Source organism: Neolamprologus brichardi, chromosome 12 (assembly GCF_056152115.1).
Source record: "Neolamprologus brichardi isolate AB-2024 chromosome 12, ASM5615211v1, whole genome shotgun sequence".
Taxonomy (NCBI): domain Eukaryota; kingdom Metazoa; phylum Chordata; class Actinopteri; order Cichliformes; family Cichlidae; genus Neolamprologus; species Neolamprologus brichardi.
In genome coordinates this window covers 6,520,882-6,533,405 of record NC_142115.1, presented here as the reverse complement: position 1 = coordinate 6,533,405, position 12,524 = coordinate 6,520,882, and the positions used below count along the sequence as shown (strand labels likewise).

The following is a 12,524-nucleotide window of genomic DNA, read 5'->3' as shown; positions in this document are numbered from 1 at the left end:
ATTGCAGTCCATTTCTTTGCCAGGTTGCAGCCTTTGTAAAATAATAGGTGATTATGAGCCAATTATTAAAGAAAGAATAATTCTATTCAATTCAGGTTTGTTTATAATGTACCAGTTCTCAACAATTACCTTCTTGCGCTTAAGATCTTATAATTTTAGAGGGAAAACAATTAGACTGTGAGCTAACACTTGGCGACAGCGAAAAGGAAAAACTCCCTTTTAACAGGAAGAGGCTCAGGGAGGGGCAGACATCTCCAAAAGCAGTTTTGGGATGAGGGAAGAGAAGAGAAAGGAGAGCAGAAAGAAAAGAAAGAAATGTAGTTGCATGCAGTAAAATAAACAAGTGTTAAATACTGCCCATTATTCATAACTGACTTATTAACTGTGCTAACTTGGTTAAGAGCTAACACTTGGACTAAATCATAACTTTAAAGCTACATTTTAGTTGCAACCTTCCGCTGGCATTCTTATGAAAGCGAACAACATTGTTAATACCTGGGAGTTCTTTTTTCAATGTTGTTATTTGAGATTATCATACGAAGTATATGAGTTCACACAATGCATCTGCACTATATTAAATGTGCAATTTACCTCAGTTAGGTGATTAGCAACCACGCAAAGGTTTGATGATTTATTCATTGGAAAATGTGATATTATCCTAAAATGTCCATGAATAGAAATTATATCAACATAATTAAATACCCTATTTGAGGCACTTTGATTGCAGATAAAACTTTTGAAACACCAGAACACTAAAGGTTTTGAAATTGCGTGAGACAACGAAAGTAAACAGATTCAGTGTTGCTGAAAATGATGCAATGTCCCAGTCCCATCACTCGCCTAAGGCCAAAATCGCTAAACCCTCACAGACGTCGTGGGAGTCTGCTCTGAATTTATAACAGGTTCAGTATGGTGCAAAAAGTAGGAAGAGGACAGCACTGTGCCATTTGAGCCACAATTACAATAACTTATTAATAAATAAATAATAATTCCTGTTTGTGACATTAGACATTTTAACAAAAGTCAGGAAAACCATGAACATATGTAAACAGTATCCAGCTGTTTAACTGGATACAAACAAGTGTGCCATAAATAAACACACAGTGAGCAGTCACTTCCATCCATGATTGTTTATTGTAGATTTTATCTGGGGACAATTTTACTATAAAATGTATGGAGACACCCTAAGAAAGCTCTTAAATGCTCCAGAAACTGGTCCAAAATGCCTTCTATACTAGTTCAGCCTGGATGCTGAATGTTGTGGGTTGCTAGCACTATCTACTGGACAAACTGGGTAAATGACTGGTCAAAGAAATAAAAGAGGAGTCTTTGTAAATTAGTAAAAGGTGACGCATTTGTCTCTATTTTCACAGCAAAGCTAGTAATATAAATAATAGACAGATTTCATCAAATATGAAAAATAAAAGATACGTAATGAACAATAAAAGGGGATTAAAAAAGAACAGAATATACAAATGTGATTGATTAGGGATGGAAGAGCTCAGCGTCAGAGTCAAATCAAATCAAATGGGTAAAGATGGAAGTTAAATGATTTTTCATTATGAATTCAGAAATACCAAAGAGGTGGTGTTGTGGTGAGTTCTAAGTTGTGAGACCAGAGCACCTGGAAGCAGTTTTCCAAGCTCAGTATGAACTTGAGGAATTTGCAGACATACTCAAAGGCCCGAGTCTGACGTGATCCAGAGCACCGATCTATCTCAGAAGCAAACTGCCAACATAAAATCCGCTCAAGCTGCTGTCAGTTAGCGCTAAAACTTCACCTTTACACCGCTGTGTTTTGCAGTATGGTGTATTAAGTGCGTCCACTACCTTGTTAATTATCTAATGAAGCTCAGTCTCACTGCTGGATGTCCAGCACTGCCGCAGGACAGAAACTGAACACTGCTTTGAAAAAACACATGATATGAATAAGGTTGCCTATTTTCCACAGCATGACATACTGTTTATGATCAACTCTGATTGAGGGCTCGGAAAGCTTCAGCTAACAGTTCTGTTTATTGTGCTACCAAGAAATGGCTCCAGTCAGAGGTTGTCCCTCAGTCTCTGTGGAGCAGTAACAGGACAGCTGGATGATGGATCCCTTCAAGTGCAACTGTCAGTCACAAACACAACTGTCCTTCCCGAGCCAGAGCTATGTCCTGTTGTTATTCTGGGGGCTCAGTAATGGGGTATGTGTGTTTGGCTATTATCCCTAAATCTCATGAACTCAGACAATGGTGGCAGTGAGAGAATAGACCTCTTTACCTGTGTCTCTGCCTAAACAAGGCATGGAGTATTTATAGCCCATAAGCGTGCGCCATTATAGATGGGAGAGGGGTGAGTATATCAGCCCCTCGTTTTGGGGGCTGCTTCATCATAAAGCAGCGAGGATACTGCTTGGTCCAAATCCAGCTAACACTGAAACATGGTGAGTGGATACAGATCTCATTGTTATTGTCTTTAACATTGTTTAAAATAAGCGCCAGACTGTGAGGAGACAGTCTGTCTCTGCTGTGTGATTAATGTGTTTACTGTAGATATCTGTATAACAGTCCGTCAAAGTCTGCTCCTTTCAAACAACAGATAACGCACCAATGTACTCCATGTCAATATGTTGTGAGGCCTTTTTTTCCTTTAAATAATCAATCGGACAATGCTCCCGTTGTCCTATTGATGAGATATTTGTCTACTCGACTACTCGTATTTTCATCAAAATGACAACAAATTAACTGTCTCTAAGGAAAGCTTTGATCTTAAAAAAAAAAAAATTTACTTGCAACTTTTTCCTCCGTGTTTACAATAAAATGGAGCAATGACATTTAAAACACACACAACATTTAAGGAGAGGAAATAGGAGGGATGAAGAGGAGAGAGGTGAGAGAAAGGGAGCAAAAAAACAGAGAAGAGACTTAGAAGAGCAGCCAACCGGGTTGGAAAGAGCAAAACAAAGGGAGTGCGGAGCAGACAGCAGAGAAACACGAGCAACAGGTGCAGGCTATGAAGAGGTCAGTGGTTATTCGCGTAATATTTGGCCCAATAAAGTTTCCGCTGGTCCAGCAGTGATGTGCATTGGGCAACAACTCTGCCTCATTGCCCACGAGTACATGAATCCTCTTAAAACAAAATAAATAATGAAATAAATGTATCTGAGTGCCAGAGGTCCCTTCCATGAGATATACAAGAGCTAATCCACAACAAGGGTTAGACAGCAGCTGTCGAGAGGACCCTGAATCCGAGCAACATGATGTCACTGCGCTGCATCCCCCTTACAGTGTTTTTCCCAGTTCCTTGGCAGTCATGTAAATAGCTCAACATAATCCTTGCCTCTGAGGGATTTCTGATCAAACAGGGCTCAGTGTACTCTCCTGTCATCACATAGACCCTATAGAATAATCCCTCATGTGATCCTGGGACTATGAGAGTGCAGGCAGTGGACCACACCCTCCCTAGGCTTACCCTGTGTGCTCCCAAAACTGGAGGCTCGAATAAATATTTCCATAACAAACTGACAGTGTTTGTAATCCTCACTAATGAAATGTGTGCCCCCCAGTATAAACCTTTCCTCTTGTGCAATAGATGCATACCCCCCCTCCCCCCCCACACACACACTTAGTGAGAGTGAGCTGATCGTCGGCTCATTACCACGTGTGACAGTAAAACCGATAATGAGTAAGGCTGTACGGAAGAGCCAGGTGATGATCGTGTGTCATTGCTATTGGATCTAATTAAGAGTGTCATCGTTAAACCCCCCACAGGCACCCAAGAAAGCAAAGAAGAGAGCGGAGGGAGCCAGCTCCAATGTGTTCTCCATGTTCGAACAGGCCCAGATCCAGGAGTTCAAAGAAGTCGGTACTCTGCCAAACGCTTTCTTTCACATTGAATTTGAGCAGTTTACTCACTGCGATGTCTGCTCACTCTGTATACTCCCGCAGGCGTTCACTATCATGGACCAAAACAGAGATGGCTTCATTGACAAGAACGACCTCAGGGACACCTTTGCAGCTTTAGGTAAACTCACTGTGTGTCACGTTCCTGTTGTGACGGTTTCACATGAATACATTACACAAGTCCAGCAAAAAACAAAAGAAACCTTAGGCATTCTCAGGTTCCAGCTTCTCACATGTAAGAATTTTATTGTCTCAGCTAGTAGAGCTCACCTTGAGTTCTGGGATGTATAATTGCCATTTTTAAAATACTGTCTGAACAAACAGATAAGTGATAAATCGAGCTGTAGTAGTCATGAGATTAATCATTAGCTGACTTTTCCCCCAACCTAAGACTTATTAATATTATACATAAACAAGCAAACCTATTAAACATATTACAACACAGACTAAACAAGAAAAGCACAGCAAACAAACATGATCAAATTTACATTGGGGCGATCGTGGCTCAAGAGTTGGGAGTTCGCCTTGTAATCGGAAGGTTGTCGGTTCGAGCCCCAGCTTGGACAGTCGCGGTCGTTGTGTCATTGGGCAAGACACTTCACCCGTTGCCTACTGGTGGTGGTCAGAGGGCCCGGTGGCGCCAGTGTCCGGCAGCCTCGCCTCTGTCAGTGCGCCCCAGGGTGGCTGTGGCTACAATGTCGCTTGCCATCACCAGTGTGTGAATGTGTGTGGATGACTGGACGTGTAAAGCGCCTTGGGGTCCTTAAAGACTAGAAAAGAATATTTGTATCTTTTCAAATAACACATGACTCCCGGTCTTCCACATATTTCAAAGTTTTTTATTTTAATACATATGTTTTCCTTCCTAGGGTTTACTGTCAACATATTTACTGCATACCTGGAAATATCTCCAACTGTTTCTACTAAATGTATTAAACCTGCAACTGAGTCATTTTGCAATAAACGATATTATGTCCTCTGGATATAATGATAGCTATTTCCTGAGCTAGTTATTCTCGACATTTGTTGTGTGATTTATTCCATTTTGCATTTCTATTCCAATACTTTGATTAGATAGAGTCATTCAAAAGAGTTTTATTGTTCATTTAGTTTTTATTTTGTATAAGAGGAACCTTAACTTACTGCAACAAATCTGTTCTAGTCTTTATCAACCTGGGATTCAATTTTGTTTAATTTTTTGGGAAAATGTTGTGTATTATATTGAGTACTATCCATCGAGCTTGCTGACGTCATGTTTTACATTTGTTTAAATGTTCCAGTGGTTTTAGAATATATTTAAAGGACCAAGTGTTGAATGTGCCTTGAAAAAAAATCTCAATTGATTTTTTTTTTAATACAAAGCTGGAAAACTGTTGTTATTCCAAATTTCCAGCAACTGCATCCCCTTCCAGTTCCTTCTTTGGTCATTTTGGGCTGGATGGCATGGTCAACCCATCTAATAGTTCCGTTGAGCTTTTGTGGATTTGTTTTAATCTCTTTATTGGACTATTTTCAATAAATAATATATCAGTTTAAAAAATGAGCATTAATTGCGACCCCTGTTTCACCATATATTCCATGTTTTTCAGGCCGTTTAAATGTCAAACAAGAAGAGATTGATGACATGCTGAAGGAGGCACCAGGGCCCATTAATTTCACTGTCTTTCTCACCATGTTTGGAGAGAAACTAAAAGGTAAACGAAGATGCTGTTATATGACATTCAAAAAATGAAATCATTTTTCTTCAATGCAGAACTGCCACTTTTTATCTGCAGGTGCTGACCCAGAGGAGACTATCCTTAATGCTTTTAAAGTCTTTGACCCTGAGGGAAAAGGAACACTAAAGAAAGAGTTGTGAGTAATAGTCTGGTTCTTAAGCGGCTCGTGACATTTGCGTCTCATTTGCTCATCATCACTGCTCGTCTCCACAGTGTGACAGAGATGCTGACGACCCAGGCTGACAGATTCTCTGCTGAAGAGGTTAGTGCTCCACCTCCGACGATGTAACAGATAGTTGAGCCTTGAGTTTTTATAAATGCAGATACGCTCTGTAACCTCTTTTTTTTTTTTACTTCGTACCCAAAGATGGAGCAGATGTTTCAGGCGTTCCCTCCAGATGTAGCAGGGAACCTGGACTACAAGAACCTCGTCTATGTCATCACACACGGTGAAGAGAAAGACCAGGAATAATCACATCCTCCCTCACTGGGTCGTATTTGTGCTGAGATATGATCACATATGACAGCAAAAACAGAAAGCAAAAACGTAAATAACTTCAGCTTCAGTTTTTGAATATGCACATGGATCAATGTGTTCATTCATTCATGATTATAACATGTATATGTATGTATATTATTTGAATATATATGAGTAATCTCTTCAAAGTTGAAATTAAGAGTTTGACCTCGGATGTTTTTGACAAATCAATAAAGAAAGATTCAACCTCAGAGAGATGCATTGAAGAAGCGAATCTCGGTGTATTTCATCTTCCATAAGTAGTGATATTTAATTATCTGTATATAGTGATTTTATTTCAGTGCTCACTGTTGATCAGGAGAAGAACACTGGAACCCAGAAGCTCCAAGTCCCATTTGTTCAATTTTGCCTTAAAGAGTACTTTAAGTGTATAAATATAAGGGAAAGGATTGCTAGGTAGACAGTGTGTCCTTTAAAGGCTCTATGTGGCTACTCCACCATAGCTCACCTTCTGTTAATGGTAAAGCTAATCTGTAATTACACTTTCTGTATACCCCAGTATCATTTACTATACTTATGTATCTCTTTATTTTACATGTAAATCAATTTCTTGATTGTCTAGAAATTGGTGCATCTCTAAGGTTTTTATTGGTTAACTGATTTTCAAATTGAAGCAAAAGTGTTCATCATACTGAATTATTTCCTAATCAGATAACACAGAACAGGAACTGCGTATAATTAATATCCGGTATGGTGAAAAAACCTAATTTCGTTATACTTTACTAGGGAAATGGAAAATAAATGGAGCAATTTATTGAAACGAGATCAAACATACATGGAAATACACTATATAAGCCAAAAGTTTTGAAATTTCTAATGAACTTCAAAGTCAATATTTGATATGAATACTTTTATTCTTCACAACAAGCTGAACTTTTTTAGGGATGTTTTCTTAGCATTTCTTTAAGCGGTCTTCAGGAATAGTTCTGCAGGCTTTTTGAAGGACAATCAAAACTCTTCTTTGGATGTTGGCTGCCTGTTATTCTGGTTTCTGTCGAGATGATCCCACACTGCTTCGATAATGTTGAGGACTCGGTGACTGAGGAGGCCAAACCATAGTGTGTGTTTTTCTATCCAGATATACTTTGTACTGTGTTGGCAGTGTGTTTGGTATAATTTTCATGTTCTCCAAACGACATGACTTTCAGGTATTGTGTCAGGTGGCAATACCAAAGTGGCTCAACGTGTTACGTGTAGAAACAACACTGATTCATTTATTGAGTTAGGGCCCTTTTGTGGGTTAAGTAGCTTACAAAGCACGCAAATTAAAAAAAACATATCCCTCTGAAAATTGTCAGGTACAAGGACTGGACTGAAAATGAGTGAAAAATCAACAAATATCCAAAGAAAAAAACATTAAAGGACTTCAGAAGGTCTGACGCTGTCCCCATCCAGCACAGTAGGGGGCAGTAGTGTAGCAGCTACCAGCACAAGCCGCTGGCTTAGCAGTACAAGGTGCGGCAAAGGAAAAACAGAAACGGGACACCGTCGCTAGCAACCGTTTGTGTTGGTTGACGCTTATTTTTTTATAGTCCCCGTCCCTTTTTTTTAACAAAACGAAAAATTGATGTTGGCATTTTTAAAATCGCGATCTTTAAGTAGCGTATTAGGCTGTCAAAAGTGTCGGCGAGTGGCTAAACGGTATCAGGGTCGCGGCAACATCTTTTACCCTCAGCCGGAAAATAGACGAAGCTAACATTAGCAAGCTAATGCTAGGATAGCTAGCGGGCTAGCTTTCACAAGTGTGTCAACGCAAAGACCTAGATTTGACTGGAGCGATTATTTCGTAACACCGACGCTTGCAATGGCTGATGTTGACAAGCTCAACATAGATAGTATCATCCAGCGGCTTTTAGAAGGTAAGTACATACAAAATTTCCACGAAACACTTGTTTTATTATTTAAATGTTATGGTAAATGCTAATAGTAGATAGCTAGCTTTAGCTCGTGTTCATCTTGTTGCAATAATTAGTAACAATAATCAGAAATATTTGCAAGATAACTTAATATTTTAATTAATGTCGGCTACCAGCTTTATGTAATGCGTCTCTTGAGTCAGAATATTGGTGTGTCTGAAGGGTGTGAAACGACATGTCATGTACACTGTGTTCTCATACACAAACACCGCGAAGTCCGTCACGGCATATGGCTTCTACACTCACCGTTTGTCCCACTTGGCGTCCGGGCAGAGATGTCATGCCCGGGTTAGCTGGAATAGTGTTTAGGTGTTATTCTTACTGACTTTTGTTGATTTTTGTCTTCTTGTTCCAGTCAGAGGAGCAAAACCTGGCAAGAATGTTCAGCTGCAGGAGAACGAGATTCGTGGATTATGCCTCAAGTCCAGGGAGATCTTCCTCAGTCAACCCATTCTCCTGGAGCTGGAGGCCCCCCTCAAGATTTGTGGTAAGAAAAGCTATGCACTTACTTACCAGAAAGATTGACTCAGCAATTGACTGATAGTATGTACTGACGTATGATAAGTGGTGTATGACTCAATAGCAATGTGTATAATTCAGCTTGGTATTTGCCCTGCAGGTGACATCCATGGGCAATACTATGACCTGCTAAGGCTGTTTGAGTATGGGGGCTTCCCTCCTGAGAGCAACTACCTGTTTCTGGGGGACTACGTGGACAGGGGGAAGCAGTCACTGGAGACCATCTGTCTTCTACTGGCCTACAAAATCAAATACCCAGAAAACTTCTTCCTGCTGAGGGGAAACCATGAGTGTGCTTCAATCAACAGAATATATGGTTTTTATGATGAGTGTGAGTATTGTTGAATGACTAGAAATGTCCAACCTGGGGCCTCTTGTGTCCATTAAGGGTACCTGTCAGACTCTCTGTTGTGTTATCTTTTGCTGGTTAAACTGTTTGGAGGAGGTTGTTGGTATCAGATAATGGAAAAAAATTAAATATAATTTCTTGTCTTACTGTGTTAGGTAAAAGAAGGTACAACATCAAACTCTGGAAGACCTTCACAGATTGTTTTAACTGCCTCCCAATTGCCGCCATTGTTGATGAGAAGATCTTTTGCTGCCATGGCGGTAGGTTATAATGTGCAGAATGAATGTTTTGGCACAAAACTCTACTATCAACTCTAAAGTGTTTTGGTTGTATGCATGATGTTAGAAGTAGTGTACATTTGATATCAGCGTTTCTTATTTGTCCTTGAGAAATGCTGTTTTTGCAGTTTGTTACCTGACATGGAGCTCACCCAGTTCCAATCGGTGCTGACCTCAGTATCAGTGTGTTTATTTGTACTTTTACTTTACTGTTCCATTTAGGACTGTCCCCTGACCTTCAGTCCATGGAGCAGATCAGACGCATCATGCGTCCCACTGACGTGCCTGACCAGGGCCTGCTGTGCGATTTACTTTGGTCTGATCCAGACAAGGATGTGTTGGGCTGGGGGGAGAACGACAGGGGTGTGTCATTTACCTTTGGCTCAGAGGTGGTAGCCAAGTTCCTGCACAAGCATGACCTGGACCTGATCTGTCGTGCCCATCAGGTAATCACCTCCGTCATCACAAACAGAAACGTCACTGTGGGAGGTGGGAGGTGGCCGTGTACTGGCCAGAGGCAAGATACACTTGGTACAGGACATGATATACTAGCACACATGGTGTGTGTAGTAGTGGACAGTGGGTTTTGACCTTTTTGGCTTGCGTTTGCATCAAAGTAAAATTATTTGCGCATTTCCAGAGGTTGTTACGTGTTCAATTAAAGCTTTACTTCTATAAAGAATATGGAGAGAAACTGATGTTAGAATAGTCACAAATTACTTTAATGCTGCCACTTAATGCCAGTGCAAAGATAAGAGAGCTCAGCTTTCAATACAGTCTTGTGTAATTTTGTGGAAAACATGTTTTTCAGAATAGACAGTAGCTTGTAGTAGAATATAATGTGTAGCTTATTAATGTAAATATAGAGTTTGGTCAGTACGACAACCAAAAAGGAAAAACACTGTTGAGGCATGTTGAGGCATGTTGAGTCTGCAATTAAGACAAGTGATTGTGAACGTAAATACACAAGTTTTACTTGAAACTCCTGACCAGAGGCCAGGCTAGACTTTAATAGTGACCAGTAAACCTTTGCCACTAATGTACTTGATGATGTAGCTGCTGATAGAAGTATCAAGATGAATTGTGAAGTGTATAGTGTCCAATCAGATTTATCTGTGTGCTGCAAAACTGATAGGCTGGTGTTTCGCGGTACTTTGTGCAGCTCTCTGTGCTTTGTCATAAGCCTCATAAGCCAGAAAAGCGCAGACAGATGCAGCACACCCTTCATTTGCTCCACAAACATAAAATTGAATCAGTCTGCACCGTTAGCCTTTGGCCAAAAGCTGTTATCAACATTCAGTATGGCTAGTCATCGACTGATTGCATTGTTATCTACCACAAGTGAGCAGCCTACATTGTCAGAGAGGAACGGCAAGCTCAGAATAAAGTAGTTACTGCTGGTAACTCCGGTTCTGCAGGTACATGCCAGAGTTTTTAATCGGTTTGTCTTTGATGGGTTGCCTTCCAGTGTCTGCAGTTGTTGCCAAAGCGTTGAATAACAACTTTTCATGCAGAATTTCTGGGCTTAAAACCATCTAAGGGAACATGCATGTGCATTTGTAGAAGTGCCACTATTAAGGAGGTGCAGAAATCTAGTTTCCTCTCAAACCAATTAGATACATAAAGGTTATTTTGGAGTGGTAGGCCAGTAAGGCCTAATAATAGATGCCTTTAACAATAAATGGAATCTATTTTGTTATTTGTTGGAGTGCTTGAGTTAAAGCTTCAAGTCTTCATTTCACTCACACCCTGCTGGTTTTGATTTTAAACTCCGCTCAGACTCCACTTACAAACCTGACAATATGTTTTGAGTTTTTATATTGAGTTAAAGATCCTGTGAACCATAACCCATTGGGTTAGACTGCTAGACTACGCTTTAGATCTGACCACCTTAATGTCTACTTGCATGATTTAGTCGAGGCTAATCCTAGTTTATGTATTTTGAAAATGTGTAAACATGTCATTCCTATTTGCATTTTCTCACTGGCAGGTTGTCGAGGATGGCTATGAATTTTTTGCAAAGAGGCAGCTCGTCACTTTGTTTTCAGCGCCTAACTATTGTGGGGAGTTTGACAACGCCGGTGCCATGATGAGCGTGGATGAGACTCTCATGTGCTCTTTTCAGGTACAGTACCTTTTGTTTATTTTAAGCATTGCGTTTTCGTGGCAGTGATCTAATCTAAGCTATTTGTACAGACAGTGTACAGCTATTCATTAAATGTTTTCAACCTGGTATAGATTTTGAAACCAGCTGAGAAGAAGAAGCCCAACGGCAGCCGTCCTGTGACTCCCCCCCGCAGCATGGTCACCAAGCAAGCCAAGAAATGAAGGGATGGCCAGACTCTGACTTCTTTGTTCTGCTCTGTTCTTCTGCATTTGAGGGATTGATTATCCTTCATGCTGCCAATACTGAAAAGATATTCACTCCTTCTCGATGAAAGCAAAATATTTTTGTTGTTTTGTCCACAGGGGTAAATTGATATGTCACCATGAAAACCTCAGGTGTTTTGCACTCCCATTTTGCAGCTAGTCTTTGCCACATATGACTGTTCAATCAGGAAAAATGTAACAATATGGCTACTTATGCACAGGAATGCCTTGTTTGAAGCTGTGCACAATTTTTTTCCAGTTTCGTTCATGTCTTATTCCTTTATCATTGTTTTTTCCCCCCCACTGTCAATAATTAATGTTATTAATGGCTATACAACTATGGAGAAAGTCACAAACACCTGTTTACTTCTGTAAACTTTATATTGTGTTCATTTAACCGTCAGTGTCTTAGAACGCTGACTGTACACTGCATCACATTTTTAAACAAGTCGTGCTAAATTAAACAAATAAAGATACACTCTTGTAATGTCTAAATCTTTCTAATAAACATTTGAGTGTGTTTTAGGGGGAAATTTTCTGTCTGAGTGTATTTATTCCAAAGAAATTACAGCTTTTTAAAAAAACAACAGTTGTAAACGAAAATACTTAACCATCTTGCTCAAGAACATCTTATAATTAAGGGTAGTTTCCATCCAGGGATACCCACAAGGGGGAGATAGAACATACTGCAAACTACGTTGCATCTAAGGAAATGGTAAATAATCCCAGATGTGAGCAGTCTTGTATATGTACAGGGTAGCAAATTCATAAATAAAAAGTCTTAATGTTTTTATTTGCGTTCTTATTTATTTATTTTAATGTAATATATTCGTAGCTATTTCCATGTGTTATAGTTGTTCAGAAAAAGGCCATGTAAATGTATTTTTGTCCTTAAAATGTGTATCTACGCGTAAAACCTGCCTACTACTGGAGTTTTGTGGCCTTTTTA

The 12,524-nt window shown here is 39.8% G+C and overlaps 2 protein-coding genes across 2 annotated transcripts; both read left to right on the top strand.

The window, feature by feature from the left end:
- The first annotated feature begins 2,345 nt into the window (after positions 1–2,345).
- On the top strand, positions 2,346–6,334 carry myl2b (myosin, light chain 2b, regulatory, cardiac, slow). The gene is made up of 7 exons (XM_006797511.3): positions 2,346–2,428; positions 3,756–3,845; positions 3,933–4,008; positions 5,477–5,581; positions 5,663–5,741; positions 5,819–5,867; positions 5,973–6,334. Exons 1-7 carry the CDS (start codon positions 2,426–2,428, stop codon positions 6,075–6,077), a joined length of 507 nt encoding a protein of 168 aa, XP_006797574.1. The 5' UTR covers positions 2,346–2,425; the 3' UTR covers positions 6,078–6,334.
- Positions 6,335–7,588: 1,254 nt separating this feature from the next.
- ppp1cc (protein phosphatase 1, catalytic subunit, gamma isozyme) lies at positions 7,589–12,108 on the top strand. The gene is made up of 7 exons (XM_006797510.2): positions 7,589–8,002; positions 8,415–8,546; positions 8,679–8,909; positions 9,083–9,187; positions 9,428–9,651; positions 11,196–11,330; positions 11,444–12,108. The coding sequence occupies exons 1-7, from the start codon at positions 7,948–7,950 to the stop codon at positions 11,531–11,533; spliced, it is 972 nt and encodes a 323-aa protein (XP_006797573.1). The 5' UTR covers positions 7,589–7,947; the 3' UTR covers positions 11,534–12,108.
- The last annotated feature ends 416 nt before the right edge of the window (positions 12,109–12,524 follow it).

Coding starts and splice junctions, on each gene's coding strand:
- myl2b (XM_006797511.3), top strand. Junction 5,582..5,662: donor GTTTGGAGAGAAACTAAAAG/GTAAACGAAGAT, acceptor TTTTATCTGCAG/GTGCTGACCCAGAGGAGACT. Junction 5,742..5,818: donor GGAACACTAAAGAAAGAGTT/GTGAGTAATAGT, acceptor TCGTCTCCACAG/TGTGACAGAGATGCTGACGA.
- ppp1cc (XM_006797510.2), top strand. CDS start 7,948: ATGGCTGATGTTGACAAGCTCAACATAGATAGTATCATCCAGCGGCTT. Junction 8,910..9,082: donor ATATGGTTTTTATGATGAGT/GTGAGTATTGTT, acceptor TTACTGTGTTAG/GTAAAAGAAGGTACAACATC. Junction 9,188..9,427: donor GATCTTTTGCTGCCATGGCG/GTAGGTTATAAT, acceptor TGTTCCATTTAG/GACTGTCCCCTGACCTTCAG.